The 23475-nt window shown below is 41.8% G+C and overlaps 1 protein-coding gene across 2 annotated transcripts in view; it reads right to left on the bottom strand.

Moving 5' to 3' along the window:
• The window catches only part of LOC106609945 (ubiquitin carboxyl-terminal hydrolase 42), a 27990-nt gene extending 4602 nt beyond the window's left edge, over positions 1-23388 (bottom strand). Inside the window, exons 1-10 of one of the 2 annotated variants that reach the window (XM_014209004.2) lie at positions 23017-23388; positions 16110-16356; positions 11482-11691; positions 9415-9525; positions 9009-9108; positions 8532-8599; positions 2392-2462; positions 2204-2286; positions 1702-1813; positions 1472-1612 (exon numbers count right to left, since the gene is read on the bottom strand). In XM_014209004.2, the coding sequence (XP_014064479.1) occupies positions 1472-1612; positions 1702-1813; positions 2204-2286; positions 2392-2462; positions 8532-8599; positions 9009-9108; positions 9415-9525; positions 11482-11691; positions 16110-16347 (1134 nt within the window). In that variant the 5' untranslated portion in view covers positions 16348-16356; positions 23017-23388. Of the gene's footprint in view, positions 1-1471; positions 1613-1701; positions 1814-2203; positions 2287-2391; positions 2463-8531; positions 8600-9008; positions 9109-9414; positions 9526-11481; positions 11692-16109; positions 16357-22486; positions 22943-23016 lie in introns of those variants that run through there. The other variant, XM_014209013.2, reaches the window with a different exon arrangement.
• Between the last annotated feature and the right edge of the window lie 87 nt (positions 23389-23475).

Here is a 23475-nt window from a genome sequence, read left to right as displayed (position 1 = left end):
CTTCTGCCAATATTGGAGCTTACCTTGAAGTAGCAGTAGTAATATATATATTAGGTTAGATGTTAGGGCTGACCTCAACATAGTGTATTTCAGGGCTTACCTCTACGTAGTAGTGTATATTAGTAAACCCTAATACACAGTGCATTTGGGAAAGTATTCAAACCAATTCCCTTTTTCCACATTGTTACGTTACAGCCTTATTCTATTTTCAGGCCTCTCCAGCGATGTTCGATCTGGTTCAAGTCTGGGCTCTGGCTGGGTCACTCAAGGACATTCAGAGACTTGTCCTGACGTCACTCCTGCATCGCCTTGTCTGTGTCCTTAGTGTCGTTGTCCTGTTGGAAGGTGAACCATCGCCCCAGTCCGAAGTCCTGAGCGCTCTATAGCAGGTTTTCATCAAGGATCGCTCTGTACTTTGCTCTGTTCATCTTTCCCTTGATCCTGACTAGTCTCCCAGTCCCTGCTGCTGAAAAACATCCCCACAACATGATGCTGCCACCACCATGCTTCACCGTAGGGATGGTGCCAGGTTTCCTCCAGACATGATGCTTGGCATTCAGGCCAAAGAGTTCAATCTTGGATTCATCAGACCAGAGAATCTTGTTTCTCATGGTCTGAGAGTCCTTAGGTGCCTTTTGGCAAACTCCAAGTGGGCTGTCATGTGCCCTTTTACTGAGGAGTGGCTTCTGTCTGGCCACTCTACCATAAAGGCCTGATTGGTGGAGTGCTGCAGAGATGGTTGTCCATCGGGAAGGTTCCCCCATCTTCACAGAGGAACTCTGGAGCTCTGTCAGGGTGACCATCGGGTTCTTGGTCACCTCCCCTGACCAAGTCTCTTCTCCCGCGATTGCTCAGTTTGGCTGGGCGGCCAGCTCTAGGAAAAGTCTTGGTGGTTCCAAACTTCTTCCATTTAAGAATGATGAGGCCACTGTGTTCTTGGGGACTTTCAATGCTGCAGAAATGTTTTGGTAACCTTTCCCAGATCTGTGCCTCGACTATCCTGTCTCAAATCTAGACGGACAAATCCTTCGAGTGGCGCAGTGGTCTAAAGCACTGCACCTCAGTGCTAGAGGTGTCACTACACTGGTTCGAATCCAGGTTGTATCACAACCAGCCGTGATTGGGAGTCCTACAGGGCAGCGCACAATTGGCCCAGCGTCTTTGGCCGGTGACGGCCGTCATTTTAAATAAGAATGTTCTTAAATGACTTGCCTAGTTTAAATAAAGATAAAATGATCAATGGAAACAGGATGCACCTGAGGTCAACTTCGAGTCTCATAGCAAAGGGTCTGAATACTTATGTAGATAAAGGTGTTTAACTGTATTACAAATAAAAACAGATTTTTTGCTTTGTCATTATGGGGTATTGTGTGTAGATTGAGTAAAAATCTATTTTAGAATAAGGCTGTAACGTAATAATAAAATGTGGAAAAAGTCAAGGGGTCTGAATACACTGTATATTAGTGCTTACCTTGACATAGCAGTAGTAGTGCCCAGCGTGGCAACTGAAGCCAGAGTGCACCAGGACAGCATAGAGCACATAGACCTGGGGCTCGCCGTGGGACTGAGACATGAAGGGACGCAAGTCTAGGCACTCCGCATACCTCACGTCCTAAAGGAGAGAAACAGGCAATGGCAGTGGAAATCTAGATAAAGATCTGTACATTTTGCTTTCACTGACAATGTTTCCTGATGTCTTACCTTAGCGATCTTGCCCCCGTTGTAGTTGGCGAATCGCTTCAGTGAGATGGTGAGCACATTAGCGCTGCGGTGGATGGTGAATCTCTTAGAGGCTGGAACCATCTTCTTACACCTGCACAGACATAAGTTAGAAATACCAAAAACAAAACATGCAGAATTAGGTTGCAATAACACTGGTTTAGGCAGCGTTATACTGAGATGAACAATAACAACACTGGTTTAGGCAGCGTTATACTGAGATGAACAATAACAACACTGGTTTAGGCAGCGTTATACTGAGATGAACAATAACAACACTGGTTTAGGCAGCGTTATACTGAGATGAACAATAACAACACTGGTTTAGGCAGCGTTATACTGAGATGAACAATAACACTGGTTTAGGCAGCGTTATACTGAGATGAACAATAACACTGGTTTAGGCAGCGTTATGCTGAGATGAACAATAACTGGTTTAGGCAGCGTTATGCTGAGATTAACAAATTTATCCAGATCTACTCACTTAGCGCATCTGTAGGCATTCTCTCCATCTAGCTGCTCAGGCTTAACAAACTGCTCCAGGGCCTTTGTGATACTGGGAGCAGTCTGAAAGGTAACACGGGTGACAGTTGTCAATGATGCATTCTTAACAAGACACAATGGTTTGACAGGTTCCCCCATTGTGCAGCATGAAAGGCAGTTCACCGTTACCTTTATTTCCAAAGCAACATCCAAATAAGGGTCAAACGTGTCAGAGACCGCTTTGCAGTTGAAACATTTTACTGTAAAAAGACAGACACAATTAGATCATCTTACCTATTAACAAACGACAGCCATCTAATGTTCTAAATGGTGTACAACACAGCGAGAAAGTATAGAAATGAATCAAACTTATTCAGCAGTTGTCACAGTGCTTTACAGATAGTTGAATTCGGAAGTTTACATACAGTGGGGGGAAAAAGTATTTGATCCCTTGCTGATTTTGTAGATTTGCCCACTTACAAAGAAATGATCAGTCTATAATTTTAATGGTAGGTTTATTTGAACAGTGAGAGACAGAATAACAACAACAAAAATCCAGAAAAACACATGTCAAACATTTTATAAAATGATTTGCATTTTGATGAGGGAAATAAGTATTTGACCCCTCTGCAAAACATGACTTACTACTTGGTGGCAAAACCCTTGTTGGCAATCAGAGGTCAGACATTTCTTGTAGTTGGCCACCAGGTTTGCGCACATCTCAGGAGGGATTTTGTCCCACTCCCCTTTGCAGATCTTCTCCAAGTCATTAAGGTTTCGAGGCTGACGTTTGGCAACTCGAACCTTCAGCTCCCTCAACAGATTTTCTATGGGATTAAGGTCTGGAGACTGGCTAGGCCACTCCAGGACCTTAATGTGCTTCTTCTTGAGCCACTCCTTTGTTGCCTTGGCCATGTGTTTTGGGTCATTGTCATGCTGGAATACCCATCCACGACCCATTTTCAATGCCCTGGCTGAGGGAAGGAGGTTCTCACCCAAGATTTGACAGTACATGGCCCCGTCAAATGATGCGGTGAAGTTGTCCTGTCCCCTTAGCAGAAAACCACCCCCAAAGCATAATGTTTCCACTTCCATGTTTGATGGTGGAGATGGCGTTCTTGGGGTCATAGGCAGCATTCCTCCTCCTCCAAACACGGCGAGTTGAGTTGATGCCAAAGAGCTCCATTTTGGTCTCATCTGACCACAACACTTTCACCAGTTGTCCTCTGATTCATTCAGATGTTCATTGGCTAACTAAAGACGGGCATGTATATGTATTCTTGAGCAGGGGGACATTGCGGGCGTTGCAGGATTTCAGTCCTTCACGGCATAGTGTGTTACCAATTGTTTTCTTGGTGACTATGGTCCCAGCTGCCTTGAGATCATTGACAAGATCCTCCTGTGTAGTTCTGGGCTGATTCCTCACCGTTCTCATGATCATTGCAACCCCACGAGGTGAGATCTTGCATGGAGCCCCAGGCTGAGGGATATTGATAGTTATATTGTGTTTCTTCCATTTGCAAATAATCGCACCAACTGTTGTCACCTTCTCACCAAGCTGCTTGGCGATGGTCTTGTAGCCCATTCCAGCCTTGTGTAGGTCTACAGTCTTGTCCCTGACATCCTTGGAGAGCTCTTTGGTCTTGGCCATGGTGGAGAGTTTGGAATCTGATTGATTGTTTCTGTGGACAGGTGTCTTTTTTACAGGTAACAAGCTGCGGTTAGGAGCACTCCCTTTAAGAGTGTGCTCCTAATCAGCTCGTTACCTGTATAAAAAGACACCTGGGAGCCAGATATCTTTCTGATTGAGAGGGGGTCAAATACTTATTTCCCTCATTAAAATGCAAATCAATTTATAACATTTTTGACATGCGTTTTTCTCTATTTTTGTTGTTATTCGGTCTCTCACTGTTCAAATAAACCTACCATTAAAATTATAGACTGATCCTTTCTTTATCAGTGGGCAAACATACAAAATCAGCTGGGGATCAAATACTTTTTTTCCCCCACTGTACACTTAGGTTGGAGTCATGAACTCGTTTTCCAAACACTTTCCAAATTTCTTGTTAACCTGTTAGGGCTAGGGGGCAGTATTGACACGGCCGGATAAAAAACGTACCCGATTTAATCTGGTTACTACTCCTGCCCAGTAACTAGAATATGCATATAATTATTGGCTTTGGATAGAAAACACCCTAAAGTTTCTAAAACTGTTTGAATGGTGTCTGTGTATAACAGAACTCAAATGGCAGGCCAAAACCTGAGAAGATTCCATGCAGGAAGTGGCCTGTCTGACAAGTTGTGTTTCATCTTGGCTCTTTTTATTGAAGACTGAGGATCTTTGCTATAACGTGACACTTCCTACGGCTCCCATAGGCTCTCAGAGCCAGGGAAAAAGCTGAACGATATCGAGGCAGCCTCTGGCTGAAACACATTATCGCTTTTGGCAAGTGGCCGATCAGAGTACTATGGGCTTAGGCGCGTGCACGAGTCGACCCCATGCTTTATTTTCTTTCGTCTGTTTACCTAAACGCAGATTCCCGGGCGGAATATTATCGCTTTTTTATGAGAAAAATGGCATAAAAATTGATTTTAAACAGCGGTTGACATGCTTCGAAGTACGGTAATGGAATATTTAGAAAACAAATTGTCACGAATTGCGCCATGCTCGTCACCCTTATTTACCCTTTCGGATAGTGTCTTGAACGCACAAACAAAACGTCGCTGTTTGGATATAACTATGGATTATTTTGAACCAAACCAACATTTGTTATTGAAGTAGAAGTCCTGGGAGTGCATTCTGACGAAGACAGCAAAGGTAATAACATTTTTCTTATAGTAAATCTGACTTTGGTGAGTGCTAAACTTGCTGGGTGTCTAAATAGCTAGCCCTGTGATGCCGGGCTATCTACTGAGAATATTGCAAAATGAGCTTTCACCGAAAAGCTATTTTAAAATCGGACATATCGAGTGCATAGAGGAGTTCTGTATCTATAATTCTTAAAATAATTGTTATGCTTTTTGTGAACGTTTATCGTGAGTAATTTAGTAAATTCACCGGCAGTGTTCGGTGGGAATGCTAGTCACATGCTAGTCACATGCTAATGTAAAAAGCTGGTTTTTGATATAAATATGAACTTGATTGAACAAAACATGCATGTATTGTATAACATAATGTCCTAGGGTTGTCATCTGATGAAGATCATCAAAGGTTAGTGCTGCATTTAGCTGTGGTTTGGGTTTATGTGACATTATATGCTAGCTTGAAAAATGGGTGTCTGATTATTTCTGACTGGGTACTCTGCTGACATAATCTAATGTTTTGCTTTCATTGTAAAGCCTTTTTGAAATCGGACAGTGTGGTTAGATTAACGAGAGTCTTGTCTTTAAAATGGTGTAAAATAGTCATATGTTTGAAAAATTGAAGTTTTTGCATTTGAGGTTTTTGAATAACGCGCCACGGGATTACACTGGCTGTTACGTAGGTGGGACGATTTCGTCCCACATACCCTAGAGAGGTTAACAAACTATAGTTTTGGCAAGTCGGTTAGGACATCTACTTTGTGCATGACAAGTAATTTTTCCAACAATTGTTTAGACAGATTATTTCACTGTATCACAATTCCAGTGGGTCAGAAGTTTACATTCACTAAGTTGACTGTGCCTTTAAAAAGCTTGGAAAATTCCAGAAAATTATGTCATGGCTTTAGAAGCTTCTGATAGGCTAATTGACATCATTTGAGTCAATTGGAGGTGTACCTGTGGATGCATTTCTAGGCCTACCTTCAAACGCATTGCCTCTTTGCTTGACATCATGGGAAAATCAAAAGAAATCAGCCAAGACCTCTGGTTCATTCTTGGGAGCAATTTTCAAACGCCTGAAGGTACCACATTCATCTGTACAAACAACAGTTCGCAAGTATAAACACCATGGGACCACGCAGCCGTCATACCGCTCAGGGAGGAGACGTGTTCTGTCTCCTAGAGATGAACGTACTTTGGCGTGGAAAGTGCAAATCAATCCCAGAACAACAGCAAAGGACCTTGTGAAGATGCTGGAGGAAACGGGTACAAAAGTATCTATATCCACAGTAAAACAAGGGAAAAGGGGGAGGCTTGCAAGCCGAAGAACACCATCCCAAACGTGAAGAACGGGGGTGGCAGTATCATGTTGTGGGGGTGCTTTGCTGCAGGAGGAACTGGTGCACTTCATAAAATAAATGGCATCATGAGGAAGGAAAATTATGTGGATATATTGAAGCAACATCTCAAGACATCAATCAGGAAGTTAAAGCTTGGTCGCAAATGGGTCTTACAAATGGACAATGACCCCAAGCATACTTCCAAAGTTGTGGCAAAATGGCTTAATGACAACAAAGTCAAGGTATTGGAGTGGCCATCACAAAGCACTGACCTCAATCCTATAGAACATTTGTGGGCAGAACTGAAAAGGCGTGTGCGAGCAAGGAGGCCTACAAACCTGACTCAGTTACACCAGCTCTGTCAGGAGGAATGAGTCAATTCACCCAACTTATTGTGGGAAGCTTGTGGAAGGCTACCCAAAATGTTTGACCCAAGTTAAACAATTTAACTTCTATGGGCTAGCGTCCCACCCTAGTCAACAGCCAGTGGAATCGCGTGGCGCGAAATACAAATACCTCAAAAATGCTATAACTTCAATTTCTCAAACATATGACTATTTTACACCATTTTAAAGACAAGACTCTCGTTAATCTAACCACATTGTCCGATTTCAAAAAGGCTTTACAGCGATGGCAAAACCATTAGATTATGTCAGGAGAGTACCCTGCCAAAAATAATCACACAGCCATTTTCAAAGCAAGCATATATGTCACAAAAACCAAAACCACAGCTAAATGCAGCACTAACCTTTGATCTTCATCAGATGACACTCCTAGGACATCATGTTATACAATACATGCATGTTTTATTCAATCAAGTTCATATTTATATCAAAAAACAGCTTTCTACATTAGCATGTGATGTTCAGAACTAGCATACCCACCGAAAACTTCCGGTGAATTTACTAAATTACTCATGATAAACGTTGACAAAATACATAAATTATTTTAAGAATTATAGATACAGAACTCTTATGCAAACGCTATGTCAGATTTTAAAATAGCTTTTCGGCGAAAGCACATTTTGCAATATTCTGAGTACATAGCTCGGCCATCACAGGCTAGCTAATTTGACACCCACCAAGTTTGGGGCTCACTAAACTCAGAATTGCTATTAGAAAAATTGGATTACCTTTGCTGTTCTTCGTCAGAATGCACTCCCAGGACTTCTACTTCAACAACAAATGTTTTGGTTCCAAATAATCCATAGTTATATCCAAATACCTCCGTTTTGTTCGTGCGTTCAGGTCACTATCCGAAGGGTAACGTGCGAGCGCATTTCGTGACAAAAAAATTCAAAATATTCCATTACCGTACCTATAAGCATGTCAAACGCTGTTTAAAATCTATTTTTATGCTATTTTTCTCGTAAAATAGCGATAATATTCCAACCGGGCAACGTATTCATTCAAAGGCTGAAAGAAAAAAAATGGAGAAGTCTCGTGAACGCGCATCTCAGTCTCACTATCCCCAGGCTGACCACTTACAAACTCTGCTGCTGTACTTTGCCCAGAGACAGCAGACACCCCATTCCACTTTCTGGCGGCTTTAGAGAGCCAATGGAAGCCTTAGAAAGTGTCACGTTACAGCACAGATGCTGTATTTTCGAATAGAGATGCAACAGAAGGACAAGAAATTGTCAGACAGGGCACTTCCTGTATGGAATCTTCTCAGGTTTTGGCCTGCCATACTCAGACACCATTCAAACAGTTTTAGAAACTTTAGAGTGTTTTCTATCCAAATCTACTAATTATATGCATATTCTCATTTCTGGGCAAGAGTAGTAACCAGTTTAAATTGGGTATGTTTTTTATCCGGCCGTGAAAATACTGCCCCCTAGCCCCAACAGGTTAAAGGCAATGCTACCAAATACTAATTGAGTGTATGTAAACTTCTGACCCACTGGGAATGTGATGAAATAAATAAAAGCTCAAATAAATCACTGTACTATTATTCTGACATTTCACATTCTTAAAATAAAGTGGTGATCCTAACTGACCTAAGACAGGGAATTTTTTACAAGGATTAAATGTTAGGAATTGTGAAAAATGTAGTTTAAATGTATTTGTCTAAGGTGTATGTAAACCTCCGACTTCAACTGTACCTAGTCTAATACCCCAAAGAGCAAGCAATGCTCGTATCGGCTTCAGTAAGTGAAACATTTAAAGATTACACTAATAAGCCTACCTCTGGACCGTAGATACCCTCCAAAGACTTGATGGATGAAACTGGTTGCCTGCGTTTGCCTGTCCAATCTGTTGTAAAAGGAATCATCAAACCGTTAAAGATGCTTATCAGTGACTCCCAATAGCCTTAAGGGAAATTGCCTTTATGCGTATACACAGGATCATATAAATCAAGATAGCCTTCATTTAATTTCTCATTGGGACAGCCCTTTGAGGAGCAACAGACAGCTGAGGAAATAGAGCAAAAGTAATTGCTGAGAGTAGCGGCAACCTGTTGGGGGGCAAAATAGCCTTCCACTACACAGGAGGGGGAATCCTAAAGTCAGTTAAGGGTCCCTGGTGTATAGGAGATGGTCACTAAAACTTGATATATTAATCATGTCTCACTCTGTGCTATACGTGAATGTGGGTCAGATGAGATGCGAGTCCAGAACAGTGCTTCCTAGTGGCTGAACACTGATTTCAGTGTAACACCTACTTGTTTAGAGGCAGGCAGGACTTTTGCATAGCGTCCACTGTGTACCGCAGGAACTCATGGGCGTCCTCTTGGCTGCCAAAGCGAAAATGCTTTGCAATCCCTGCACAGGTGTTATACAGAGGAAGACTCAATAAATGATAGGGTTAAAGTCTGTCAGTTTTCCCTACAAAAATGACAGTATCAACTCTTTTTTTTTTTTTGGAGGGAAAACTATTTTGCTGACTAGGTTTCCCAGAATTCTGCACCTGTGATGCAGTCCCAACTCTCCTTGCATTTTTGGAGGGAAAAACTATTTTGCGGACATGTTATTTAGTTGTAATGGCTTTCAACACACCTGAACAAAGACTTTCCTATCAACTTTGTGCTAAAGGGTTTCCCCCTCTGATTCCAAGTAAACACTACTTACGTTTGAGCTCGTTGAGGACTCCAATGGGCTTGATGACATTCCCAGAGTTGGCGAAGACCTGGGTGATGTGATTCTGCATTGTGCACATCATACAGAACCCAGGCTCATGACCTTAACATCAACACAGATGACGGTCAATCACGTAATAGGTACAATGTATTTAAAGGTCTATCAAATCATTTATCATTTCTGGGTAACAATTAAGTACCTTAATGTGATTGTTTTCAATTAAAACTGGTAAACAATAAACCAAAATAGCTTAACAAAAATCTATTTCTCAAGCAAGAATTTTGCTAGGGAGTGATCTGAGTGGGGAGGGAAAAACTAGCTGTTACTGGCAGAGAGATTTGGAACTCTTTCTAATTGGTCAATTAACTAATTTACCGCCTGGTGAAGTCACCAGGCAGGTCAAAACTCCATCCCACCAAAACAGGCTGAAATTTCAGGCAGGCAGTCTTTTCAAACAGCTCTTACACTTAATGGGCAATATCATAATTTTCACAGTATTATTCCAACTTTGAGGGTGGAAATGTATATAAAAACACATAAATCTAGTTGACTGCACTTGCTTAGTTCGGCCAGCTCTAGGCAGAGTGTATAGTTCCATATTTTTTCAAATTCCCAATAATGGAGACGACGTGGCTCTTGGGAACATTCAACACTCAAATTGTTGTATACCCTTCCCCAGATATATAGTACCAGTCAAAAGTTTGGACACCTGCTCATTCAAGGGTTTCTCTTTATTTATTGTAGAATAAAAGTGAAGACCTCAACTATGAAATAACACATATGGAATCACGTAGGAACCAAAAAAAGTGTTAAACAAATCAAAAAATATTCTACAATTGAGATTCTTCAAATAGCCACCCTTTGCCTTAATGACAGCTTTGCACACTCTTGGCATTCTCTCAACCAGCTTCATGAGGTAGTCACCTGGAATGCATTTCAATTAACAGGTGTGCCTTGTTAATTTGTGGAATTTCCTTCTTAAAGCATTTGAGTCAGTTGTTTTGTGACAAGGTACGGTAAGTATAGAGAAGATTAGCCCTATTTGGTAAAAGACCAAGCCCATATGGCAAGAACAGCTCAAATAAGCAAAGAGAAATGACAGTCCATCATTATTTTAAGAAATGAAGGTCAGTCAATCTGGAAAATTTCAAGTACTTTGAAAGTTACTTCAAGTGCAGTCACAAAAACCATCAAGCGCTATGATGAAACTGGCTCTCATGAGGACCCCCACAGAAAAGGAAGACCCAGAGTCACCTCTGGGGCAGAGGATAAGTTCATTAGAGTTAACTGCACCTCAGATTGCAGCCCAAATAAAATGCTTCAGAGTTCAAGTAACAGACACATCTCAACATCAACTGTTCAGAGGAGACTGCGTGAATCAAGCCTTCATGGTCAAATTGCAAAAAAAAAAAAAACACTTCTAAAAGGACACCAATAAGAAGAAGAGACTTGCTTGGGCCAAGAAACACGAGCAATGGACATTAAACACGTGGAAATCTGTCCTTTGGTCTGATGAGTCCAAATTTGCGATTTTTGGTTCCAACTGTCGTGCCTTTGTGAGATGCAGAGTAGGTGAACGGATGATCTCTGCATGTGTGGTTCCCACCGTGAAGCTTGGAGGAGGTGTGATGGTGCATTGCTGGTGACAATCAGTGATTTATTTCAAATTCAATGCACACTTAAGCAGCACAGCATTCATAGTTTTGATGTCTTCACTATTATTCTACGATGTAAAAATAAAGAAAAACCCTTGAATGAGTAGGTGCCCAAACTTTTGACTGGTACTGTATGCCTCATCACAATTCTATGTCAGAGATCTACAGACAGTTCCTTGAACTTAATGGTATAGTTTCTGCTCTGACATGCACTGTTAACTGTGGTACCTTATGTATGAATCCATTTTGAATTCAGGCTGTAACACAACATGGAATAAATCAAGTGGTATGAATACTTTCTGAAGTCTCGGTTTGTCGAATATTAGTTATTTTCTTTCTCTTTCTAACCTTCTCCTGCTATGAAAATGTAACAACAGAGCCCCTGGTTCTATTACCCACATACATGTTTTAGAGTGCTCCCGGGACAGCATGTAGTTAGTGAGGGGAGCGGTATAGGTGAGACACTGCAGAGCCGAGTTGAGGAAGCAGGTGTTTCCCAGGTTCTGGAGACCTGATCCGATGTGGTGGACCTGGTTCCACTTCAGGCTAAGCCGCTCGGCTGGGAACAGCACCTTCTGTGGCAGGGCGATACCGTCCCCACTGGTCAGCACCACTGCAAAGGGGAAGGGGAAAGAAATGGTCAAATACATACTGAAAGCCGTGACAAAAAGGAGTGTTGCCTGGTAGATAACCCAGTGGGAATAAATCTCTGAAGGTCGTCTAAGGAAAAGTTTGTTTTTGACTGCGTCCAACTTCAAGGCACTATGAAATTGACAATCAATTTCTGAGAGAGTCTGAAAAGACTTGAATTCAAAGCAAGGGCATATTTGATGGGTGGGGGAAGGCAGGAAAATCCTGTGCTTGTTTACTGACATATAGTTCAGGGTACATCAGGCTATTGATTTAAACCCCCTCAGAACAATATGGTTACATAACTGGGTCAGTATAAAAGACAGCAACATAAAACACCTATGAGAACCGGTTCAGGCAGTCACTTATGAGAAGAGATGTGGGAAACTACAGCTACTCAACTCAGCCCTCTCTGTATGGAGAGGCTTGAAATACAGTGCATTTAGAAAGTATTCAGACCCCTTGACTTTTTCCAATTTGTTACGTTACAGCCTTATTCTAAAATTGATTAAATTATCCCCCCCCCCAATCTACACACACAACTCCATAATGACAAAGTAAAAACAGGTTTAGATTTTTTTGCTAATTTATATATTTTTTTTAAATCTAACTCGTGACATTTACATAAGTATTCAGACCCTTTACTCTGTACTTTTGAAGCACCTTTGGCAGCGATTACAGCCTTGAGACTTCTTGGGTATGATGCTACAAGCTTGGCACACCTGTATTTGGGGAGTTTCTCCCATTCTTCTCTGCAGATCCTCTCAAGCTGTTAGGTTGGATGGGGAGCATCACTGCACAGCTATTTTCAGGTCGCACCAGAGATGTTCGATCGGGTTCAAGTCAGGGCTCTGGCTGGGCCACTCAAGGATATTCAGAGACTTGTCCCGAAGCCACTCCTGCGTTGTCTTGGCTGTGTGCTTAGGGCCGTTGTCCTGTTAGAAGGTGAACCGTCGCCCCAGTCTGAGGTCCTGAGCACTCTGGATCAGGTTTTCATCAAGGATCTCCCTGTACTTTGTGCCATTCATCTTTGCCTCGATCCTGACTAGTCTCCCATTCCCTGCTGCTGAAAAACACCCCCACAACATGATGCTGCCACCCACATGGTGACAGGTTTCCTCCAGACGTGACGCTTGGCATTCAGGCTAAAGAGTTCAATCCTGGTTTCATCAGAACAGAGAATCTTGATTCTCAAGGTCAGAGTCCTTTAGGTGCCTTTTGGCAAACTCCAAGCAGGCTGTCATGTGCCTTTTACTGAGGAGTGGTTCCGTCTGGCCAAGCTACCATAAAGGCCTGATTGGTGGAGTGCTGCAGAGATGGTTGTCCTTCTGGAAGGTTCTCCCACAGAGGAACTCTAGAGCTCTGTCAGAGTGACCATCGGGTTCTTGGTCACCTCCCTGACCAAAGCCCTTCTCTCCCGATTGGCCGGGTGGCCAGCTCTAGGAAGAGTCTTGGTGGTTCCATTCAAGAATGATGGAGGCCACTGTGTTCTTGGGGACCTTCAATGCTGCAGAATGTTTTGGTACCCTTCCCCAGATCTGTGCCTCGACACAATCCTGTCCCAGAGCTCTACGGACTATTCTTGTCAACTGTGGGACCTTGTATAGACAGGTGTGTGAGCCTTTCCAAATCATGCCAATCAAGTTGTAGAAACATCAAGGATGACCAATGTAAATAGGATGCACCTGAGCTCAATTTCCAGTCTCATAGCAAAGGGCCTGAATACTTATGTAAATAAGGTATCTGTTTTTTATTTTTAATAAATGTGCAAAGAAATTCTACGAACCTGTTAACTTTGTCATTATGGGGTATTGTGTATATATTGATGAGGAAAAAAATGTATAATCCATTTGAGAATAAGTCTAACATAACAAAATGTGGAATAAGATATGATGGCGCCGGAGGGGATGGCTGCCGTCTTATCGGCTCTTAACCAACCACTCTATTTTTTTTTTTTTCGCATTGTTTGTAACTTGTTTTGTACATAATGTTGCTGCTACCGTCTCTTATGACCGAAAAGAGCTTCTTGACATCAGAACTGCGATTTCTCACCTCAGATTAGACAGTTTTTCTTTAATGAGTCGGACAGGAGGGGGAATACTACAGACACCCGACCAAGCCCAGATCCCCGTCATTCGCTGGAGAAGGAAACTGAGATTTCGTGGAAAAAGATCAGGGTGCCTTGTGAGGATCAGGCGACGAGTGGCTAATCTGCCTTTGCCTTCCGTCCTGCTAGCTAACGTTCAATCGCTGGAAAAATGGGATGAACTGAAAGCACGTATATCCTACCAACGGGACATTAAAAACTATAATATCTTATGTTTCACTGAGTCGTGGCTGAACGATGACATTAAGAACATACAGCTGGTGGGTTATACAATATCTATCGGCAGGACAGAACAGCAGCCTCTGGTAAGACAGGGCGGGGGCCTATGCATATGTTAACAGCTGGTGCACGATATCTATGGAAGTCTCGAGCTTTTGCTCGCCTGAGGCAGAGTATCTCATGATAAGCTGTAGATCACACTATCTACCTAGAGAGTTTATCTGCGGACTCTCCTTCACCGCAGCCAACGTGAGTAAAACATTTAAATGTGTTAACCCTCGCAAGGCTGCTGGCCCAGACGGCATCCCTAGCCGCGTCCTCAGAGCATCCGCAGATCAGCTGGCTGGTGTATTTACGGACATATTCAATCAATCCCTATCCCAGTCTGCTGTTTCCACATGCATCAAGAGGGCCACCATTGTTCCTGTTCCCAAGAAAGCTAAGGTAACTGATCTAAATGACCATCGCCCCGTAGCACTCACTTCCATCATCATGAATTGCTTTGAGAGGCTAGTCAAGGATCATATCACCTCTACCCTACCTGACACCCTAGACCCACTCCAATTTGCTTACCAACCCAATAGGTCCACAGACGACGCAATCACAATCACACTGCCCTAACCCATCTGGACAAGAGGAATACCTATGTAAGAATGCTGTTCATCGACTACAGCTCAGGATTTAACACCATAGTACCCTCCAAACTTGTAATTAAGCTCGAGACCCTAGGTCTCGACTCTGCCGTGTGCAACTGAGTCCTGGACTTTCTGACGGGCCGCCCCCAGGTGGTGAGGGTAGGAAACAACATCTCCACCCCGCTGATCCTCAACACTAGGTTCCCACAAGGGTGCGTTCTCAGCCCTCTCCTGTACTCCCTGTTCACCCATGACTGCGTGGCCATGCACGCCTCCAACTCAATCATCAAGTTTGCAGACTTCAATACAGTGGTAGGCTTGATTACCAACAACGACGAGACGGCCTACAGGGAGGAGGTGAGGGCCCTCGGAGTGTGGTGTCAGGAAAATAACCTCACACTCAACGTCAACAAAACAAAGGAGATGATCGTGCCACTGCCTGTTCACCCCACTATCATCCAGAAGGCGAGGTCAGTACAGGTGCATCAAAACTGGGACCGAGAGACAGAAGCTGTTTTTCAATCTCAAGGCCATCAGACTGTTAAACAGCCATCACTAACAGAGTGGCTGCTGCCAACATACTGACTCAAATCTCTAGCCACTTTAATAATTGGATGTAATAAATGTATCACTAGTCACTTTAAACAATGCCACTTTATATAATGTTTACAACCCTACATTACTCATCTCATATGTATATACTGTACTCTATACCATCTACTGCATCTTGCCTATGCCGTTTGGCCATCGCTCATCCATATATTTATATGTACATATTCTTATTCATTCCTTTACACTTGTGTGTATAAGGTAGTTGTTGTGAAATTGTTAGATATTACTGCATGGTCGGAACTAGAAGCACAAGCATTTCGCTACACTCGCATTACCATGTGTATGTGACCAATAAAATGTATTTATTTGATTTTGTATTTTTTGTAGCTGTCTACATACCACCACAGACCGATGTTGGCACTAAAACCGCACTCAATGACCTGTATACCACCATAAGCAAACAGGAAACCGCTCACCCAGAGGCGGTGCTCCTAGTGGCTGGGGACTTTAATGCAGGCAAACTTAAATCCTTTTTACCTCATTTCTATCAGCATGTTAAATTTGCAACCAGAGGGGGACTAAATCTAGACCATCTTTACTCCATACACAGAGACGTGTACAAAGCTCTCCCTCGCCCTCCATTTGGCAAATCTGACCATAATTCTATCCTCCTGATTCTTGTTTACAAGCAAAAATTAAAGCAGGAAGCACCAGTGACTCGGTCTATAAAAAAAGTGGTCAGATGAAGCCGATGCTAAACTACAGGACTGTTTTGCTAGCACAGAATGGAATATGTTTCGGGATTCATTTTATGCACTTGGAGTCCTGCAACCAAAGATACCTTGTCTACTATATCTGTTATGAGTTGAGCACACCAACCCTCCTCACCTTGCTCCTTGGGCCTGTCTGCACTGCTGCTGTAGACTGTGGCTCCAGGGGTGGGGCCCATGCAGCCCCCTGTCTTCACCCTGGGGGTGTCGGAAGACGAGGGCCCCCCCGCCCCCCAGCTGGAGCAGGCACTGTCCATCCCGTTCCCGTCACCGCCAGGAAAGTTCAGCGATCCTGAGCGCTTGCACCCGACTGACTCTAGGTCAGATTTCTCTGAAGATCTGTCAACTATGGTCATTGTTCATTGCTGTTGGACAAAAAACACAAATAGAGAGGGTGATGTTAGGCAATGTTTCTTTAGATACTAACCTAGGCCTAGTTGGGAGTACTGAACTGTGCCTGTGACAAAAATCATCCTGGAGGTAGAACACATGAAGTAACACCTAGGAATATAAAAGTAAACATCTTGAACAAGACTAGCTCTGTAGCTCTAGAAGAGGATGAAAGAGCTTTACAGAAACTATAACCACCCATAAACCACCCAAAAGCATCCTATTTTCCATTTCAAACTCACATTATTTCCTGGAACTCTAATGGGTCTGTGCTACCATCCACTTTGAAGATGCAGATTGTGGCAAATTCAGTGCACTGTACAAAAATGTAATGTATTTCTAGATCCGATCTTACACAGCAACCGTTAAATGTTTATGACAATCATAATCTTATGTTCTGAGTGTCACAATGTGAATAACATATTTTCAGTGCACAAATAAATCAAATGATTGTTATCCTGGGTAGGATTTCAGTACGGAGGTAGCCTCAATCACACAGAGCATCAACCAGGATTGACCTGCTCAATTACCAGCAGGTGGTCTGTCTGGTGGTGTAAATGGGTCATATAAAAGTCATGCAGACAACCCCATGGATATAAAAGTAAAAGTATTTCTCGGAGTGAGAAAACAAGTTCTGCAGACAGTGTAGAAGCCCCAAAGGCATGCACTGCTTAGGTTTTGCTTTGAATTTACATGCGACACAGAGACAAAGCTTTGAAGTTTGGTTTAGTGACTGCAAGTTATAGAAAAACATTACAACAAAGTGAACAGCAATCCTAAATGGACCCCTACACCCTATGCCCCAGTGGAGATCTGAAAGAATTTGACAGGAAATGTATGATTTTTGCCTTAGTCAAGACTAAAATCCAGGAATTCAGAAAAAAAATATATATAAGATTTAGGAAATATGTTCAAGTATTCGCAAAAATAAAAAAAAGACATACAGTACATGAGCAAAGGTATGTGGACACATGCTCATCGAACATCTCATTCCAAAATCATGGGCATTAATATGGAGTTGGTCCCCCTTTGCTGTTATAACAGCCTCCACTCTTCTGGGAAGGCGTTGTAACATTGCAACGGGGACTTTATTCCATTTAGCCACGAGCATTAGTGAGGTCAGGTACTGATGTTGGGCAATTAGGCCTGGCTCGCAGTCGGCGTTCCAATTCATCCCAAAGGTGTTCGGTGGGATTGAGGACAGGGCTCTGTGCAGGACAGTCAAGTTCTTCGACACCGATCTCGACAAACCAGTTCTGTATGGATCTTTCTTTGTCATGCAGAAAGAGGAAAGACAGGAAAGAGCATTCCCTAAACAGTGGCCACAAAGTTGGAAGCACAGATTAATCTAGAATGTCATTGTATGCTATAGCGTTAAGATTTCTCTTCACTGGAACTAAGGGGCCTAGCCCGAACCATGAAAAACCCCAGACCATTATTTCTCCTCCAACAAACTTCACAGTTGGTACTATGCATTTGGGCATCAGCCAAACCCTGATTAATCCGTCAACCCCAGATTAATCTGTCGGACTGCCAGATGGTGTAGTGATTCATCACTCCAGAGAATGCGTTTCCACTGCTCCAGAGTCCAATGGCAGCGAGCTTTACACTACTCCAGCCGACGTTTGGCATTGCGCATGGTGATCTTAGGCTTGGGTGCGGCTGCTTGGCCATGGACACCCATTTCATGAAGCTTCTGACGAACAGTTCTTGTGCTGACGTTGCTTCCAGAGGCAATTTGGAATTCGGTAGTGAGTGTTGCAACTGAGGACAGACGATTTTTAAGCAATAACAGCACTTACAGACGACCAGGGCAGCTCTAGCAGGGCAGAAATTTGACAAACTGACTTGTTGGAAAGGTGGCATCCTATAGCTCTTTAGTAAGGCCATTCTACTGCCAATGTTTGTCTATGGAGATTGCATGGCTGTGTGCTCGATTTTATACACCTGTCAGCAACAGGTGTGGCTGAAATAGCCAAATCCACTAATTTGAAGGGGTGTCAACATACTTTTGTATATATAGTGTATGTGATCGTGTCTCAAGGTAATCAAGGTATGAAATTATTGTATTTGAAAAATATATATATATATTTTTTTTGGCTTAGTCCGCTCCAACAAAAATCGGCCCGCGGCTGAATCTAGCTTCCTACCCGAGTGAGTCTAGGGGTCTTTGGTTCAGCGTTTGAGTTGCATCTTGGACATCTGGGTTGCATATATAGTAAATACGTTTCTGAGACACACACAACTTTACTAAAATGTCGCCAAATTATATCACATTGTCACTACACTCCAGGTCAGTAGTCTAAACTTTCGATTGATGTTATTATACTGAAAAATATAAATGCAACAAGTGTTAGTCCCATGTTTCCTGATCTGAAATAAGATGCCAGAAATGTTTAAAATCGCACAAAAAAACGTCTCTCTAAAATGTTGTGCACAAATTTGTTTACATCCCTGTTAGTGAACATTTCTCCTTTGCCAAGATATCCGTACCACCTGACAGGTGTGGCATATCAAGAAGCTGATTAAACAGCATGATCATTACACAGGTACACCTTGTGCTGGGGACAATAAAATGCCACTCTAAAATGTGCAGTTTTGTCACACAATGCCACAGATGACTCAAGTTGAAGGCGCGTGCAATTGGCATGCTGACTGCAGGTATGTCCACCAGAGCTGAATGTTAATTTTTCTACCATAAACTACCTCTAACCTCGTTTTAGAGAATTTGGCAGTACGTCCAACCAGACTCACAACCGCAGACCACGTGTAACCACGCCAGCCCAGGATCTCCACATCCGGCTTCTTCACCTGCGGGATCATCTGAGACCAGCCACCCAGACAGTTGATGAAACGGTGGGTTTGGACAACCCAAGAATTTCTGCAGTTCAGCGTCATAACCGACTTCTGTGGGCAAATGCTCACCTTTGATGGCCACTGGCACGCTGGAGAAGTGTGCTCTTCACGGAAGAATCAGTTTCAACTGTACCGGGCAGATGGCAGAAAGTGTGTATGGCATTGTGTGGGCAAGCGGTTTGCTTATGTCAATGTTGTGAACAGACTGCCCCATGGTGGCGGTGGGGTTATGGGCAGGCAGGCATAAGCTACGGACAATGAACACAATTTAATTTTAAATCAATAACATTTTAATGCACAGAGATACCGGAAGCTGAAAATGTCCCAGTTCTTCCATGGCCTGCAGACGTCACCCATTGAGCATGTTTGGGATGCTCTGGATCGACGTGTACAACAGCGTGTTCCAGTTTCCACCAATTCCCGCAACTTCACACAGTCATTGAAGGAGTGGGACGACATTCCACAGGTCACAATCAACAGCCTGATCAACTGTATGCGAAGGAGATGTGTCGCACTGCATGAGGTAAATTGTGGTCACACCAGATACTGACTGGTTTTCTGATCTACGCCTCTACGTTTTTTTTAAGGTATCTGTGACCAACAGATGCATATCTGTATTCCCAGTCATGAGAAATTCATATATTGTGGCCTAATGAATTTATTTCAATTGACTGATTTCCTTATATAAACTAACTTAGTAAAATCATTGAGATTTTTGCATGTAGCATTTATTTTTGTTCAGTGTAGTTAGCTACTACTGAAGTCACATGGATAACATTTTATTTTTATACGACATCACTACATGTATATTTTTTTCTGAATAAACAAAAATCACAAGGATTGCTTTCATAAGTTTAAGTTCCTAAAAGAAAATAACAAAAAAAGGATAACAAAACCAGGGGTTACAGTTGTATAAACGTATGATAGAGTTGTAAGAAGTGTTTTCTTTTTGTTATTGACAAATTCTAGGGATTTTGTTAGATATTGGATTTCAAGTAAAAATATATTGCATTTAGGGACAGATTTCAAATATTAGTTTGTGTATATACAATTTACCAAAGAGAATTAAGAAATTAAACGACTAATTCAGTGGTTTTGTTTTCATTTTAATAACATATTTCATTGTAAATACATGGGTCTTGATGAAATTAAAATGTAAATACTTAACTCACTCCAAAATAACTTCACAGAGTCAAAATGTGTATAATAGTTTATACTTTATCACAGTAAAGGCATATGTCCTCTAAATCCATGAATTTAGACAAGTTATTGCAAGGATATATTTTGTGCAAGATTTTAAAGTGAATTTCTTTTACTTTATTTGATATACCACATTTTTGAGGAAGCAACCAAGCTTTCTTCCATTCAATTTCAGTAATATGTGCATTCCAGAAGAATTTCCCTCTAGAAGAGATCTTGTTCTTGGAGTGAAAAAGTTATTTATGAATGTATTATTACATTTCTTATCCAGCAGGGGGAAACCTAACATAAGTTGTGCATCTATCATGACATGTTCACCAAAACACAAATGAGATTTCATTAATTGAATAAGTCCTGAAGGTATTGCTTTCCATATAGAATTAAATTATTTATAATGTATTGGGAAGTTATGTTTCTAAGAACTTTGTATAAGAGAGTATATTGTCCTTCTTTATCAAATAAATCAAGCACAAATATAATATTTATTGTGACCCACTTAGGAAAGAACAAAGACTTGTTTTTAACAACAATATCTTTGTTGTTCTACAGAAGTGCCTGGTGTGGGGAGAAGTTGTGGACATGACACAGTTTCCAGGCTAAAAGGGCATGTTCATGAAATTTGGACAGTTTGATGGGTAATTCTGCTGGAGAATAATTGCACTTCCACAAAAATGAAGACCACCCAATAAAATATGACAGGGAATGAAGTACCATATAGATTCCGAGCTAATCATACATTTTTTTTATCCAGTTTACTTTAAAAGGTATTGTTTATCAATTAAATCTCGTACTTCAAGCCCACCATCAGCTCTTTGGTTTGATATTACAGACTTCTTACATTTGTGTTGTTTATTTTTCCATATAAAGTCTAGGAAAGTTTTGTTGATATCCTTGCTGGTTTGATCAGTTACAAATAGGGATAGAGCAGGGTATGGACAACATTGTAGCTAGCAGTAATGACACACAGGAACAAACACTAAAGTGAAACCAGAGACGGATGAGGAAGCGAGACATCTCACTCCCTCATTTTTTCTGGTTCATTTACAGTCAATTAACTATGCAGACCAAAACTGTGACAATTATTTCAATGGTAAAAGGCCTGAGTAAGACATCTTAATTTATGCACCATCTTTGGAGAAAGAAACCATCTTTCCCCGAAATCAGAATAGGGAAGCCTTGATCTTAAAGGGGCAATCAGCATTCGAAACAAAAACCCTGACCCTGTTTCGGTAAAAAGCTGAGGGATGGGGCTGGAGAAATGTAACCACTCTAAAATGTATAGACAGCGCTATGGTTGCAAGACCATGATATCATGATATCCATGATATCCAAGATCCATGATATCACAATTAGTTTCAACAATTGAGGCTATACAGTGTTTTACATTTACTTTGTTTACAAACATTCGAGTAAAACAGGCTTATAGTTTGGGTTCTGATGGAGTATGACAATTGAACCAAATTCATGAGGCATTTTAGTTTTTTGAAATTAACTTGAAATGGGCATGTTCTAATTCACTCAACAACCAAACACATGTTTTGCTTTCTTAATGAAACAGAAAATAATTGTTGTTCCTGGTTGTTTATCAAATTTAACTGATCCTGCTTTCTAATGTACCGTTCTGCTGTCTGTGCAAGAAGCTGACTTAGCTAGCATTATTTAGCACATAGCTACTAACTAACGTTAGAACGCTTTCAGCTAACGTTAGTACAGTAGGTAGCAGGGACGCAATTTCCCCATTTTTACCTAGCAGAGACGCAATTTCCCAAATTGCGGTAGCAAACTAGCTAATGATTACAAATCAAAAACAAAATTAGCTACATCGATTTTAAGTTCTCAATAAATCCAAGTAGTATTCCTTGGACTTTCAAGTGACAATCGTTTCAAACACATGTTAGCCATTAAGATTGACTTCGCACGTTTACGACAACTGTTCCTACCAAGTCCCACCTCTGCCTGGCAGTCTGGCTGGCTGAGGCTTTAGCGAACGAGATAGGCCTCTAACACGTAATTCAAAAGATCAGAAAATATCATTTCAAACTTTCTTACCCTGTTTTTGAAACAAATGTTCGGAAAGTAAATAATGTCGTATTTCTTATGAACACGTTCAGAATGTCTCATTCTGAGGCGTGTATGCATGGTAACCACAAACTCCATGGTAACGGCAAAACGTAGCTAACAATACTGCCCAAATGGGCTATGAGCTTTGTCATTGTGCAACAATGACGAACTACGTTGGTTAGCAATCATTGGTACAATGCAAGGTAGCTGGCCTTTTCGGTGGTAAAGTGGTGTTTATGTATTGTTCCTTGATAAACCTGAGACTTTAACGCCGAACCATTTTAGCATTCACAGGTTTATCTATGGGAAACACGGCTAGCTAGCTGCTAGGCTAACTACGTTCTAAAGAGCGGCTCGAGATTTAAAATTCACCGGTGGTTGAGCGCTCGCCTCCGACATGACACTCAGTGAGCCGCCCGGTATAGGCTAACTACAGAAAAACCCAATGGGTTAAATCATTTGGACTTCAACTAGACTAACACAATGCTCAGTATTTAATACAACAGAAATGCTCTTACCTGTAATTTTTTATAAATATATTATTATACGTGCATGTCCATGTATTATTTCCAGCTGTAGTCAGTCCGTGAACAATGACGTAGCTAATTTCCCTACGGGTAAATCCGGGTACTACGGATGAAAGGCAACTCTTGATTCGCTGAGGCTCAGTGTGGAACGTGTTCACAGTAGTCGTAGACAGCACTTACACGTCTTGACCTTTATGGTGAGATACAACGGGCAAACCGTTTAATTATCGTTTTTATGCATTATATTGGATTTTGATCGTTCTCAATCTGCAATGTAATGTGTGAGTGTGCTACGTCCATTTACTTCGAAAGCAAAGCTTATACAACAACTGTACTCCCAGACAATGCATGACTGTTTGAGGCATGCATAACAATAATTAACGGGAGTGAGTCTTATTAATTGCCTGGAATTCAAGTGGTCAAACAAATACAAGCCTTGTTGGCTTGATT

This window comes from Salmo salar, chromosome ssa01 (genome assembly GCF_905237065.1).
Source record: "Salmo salar chromosome ssa01, Ssal_v3.1, whole genome shotgun sequence".
Lineage (NCBI taxonomy): Eukaryota > Metazoa > Chordata > Actinopteri > Salmoniformes > Salmonidae > Salmo > Salmo salar.
This window is presented reverse-complemented; position numbering and strand designations above follow the sequence as displayed.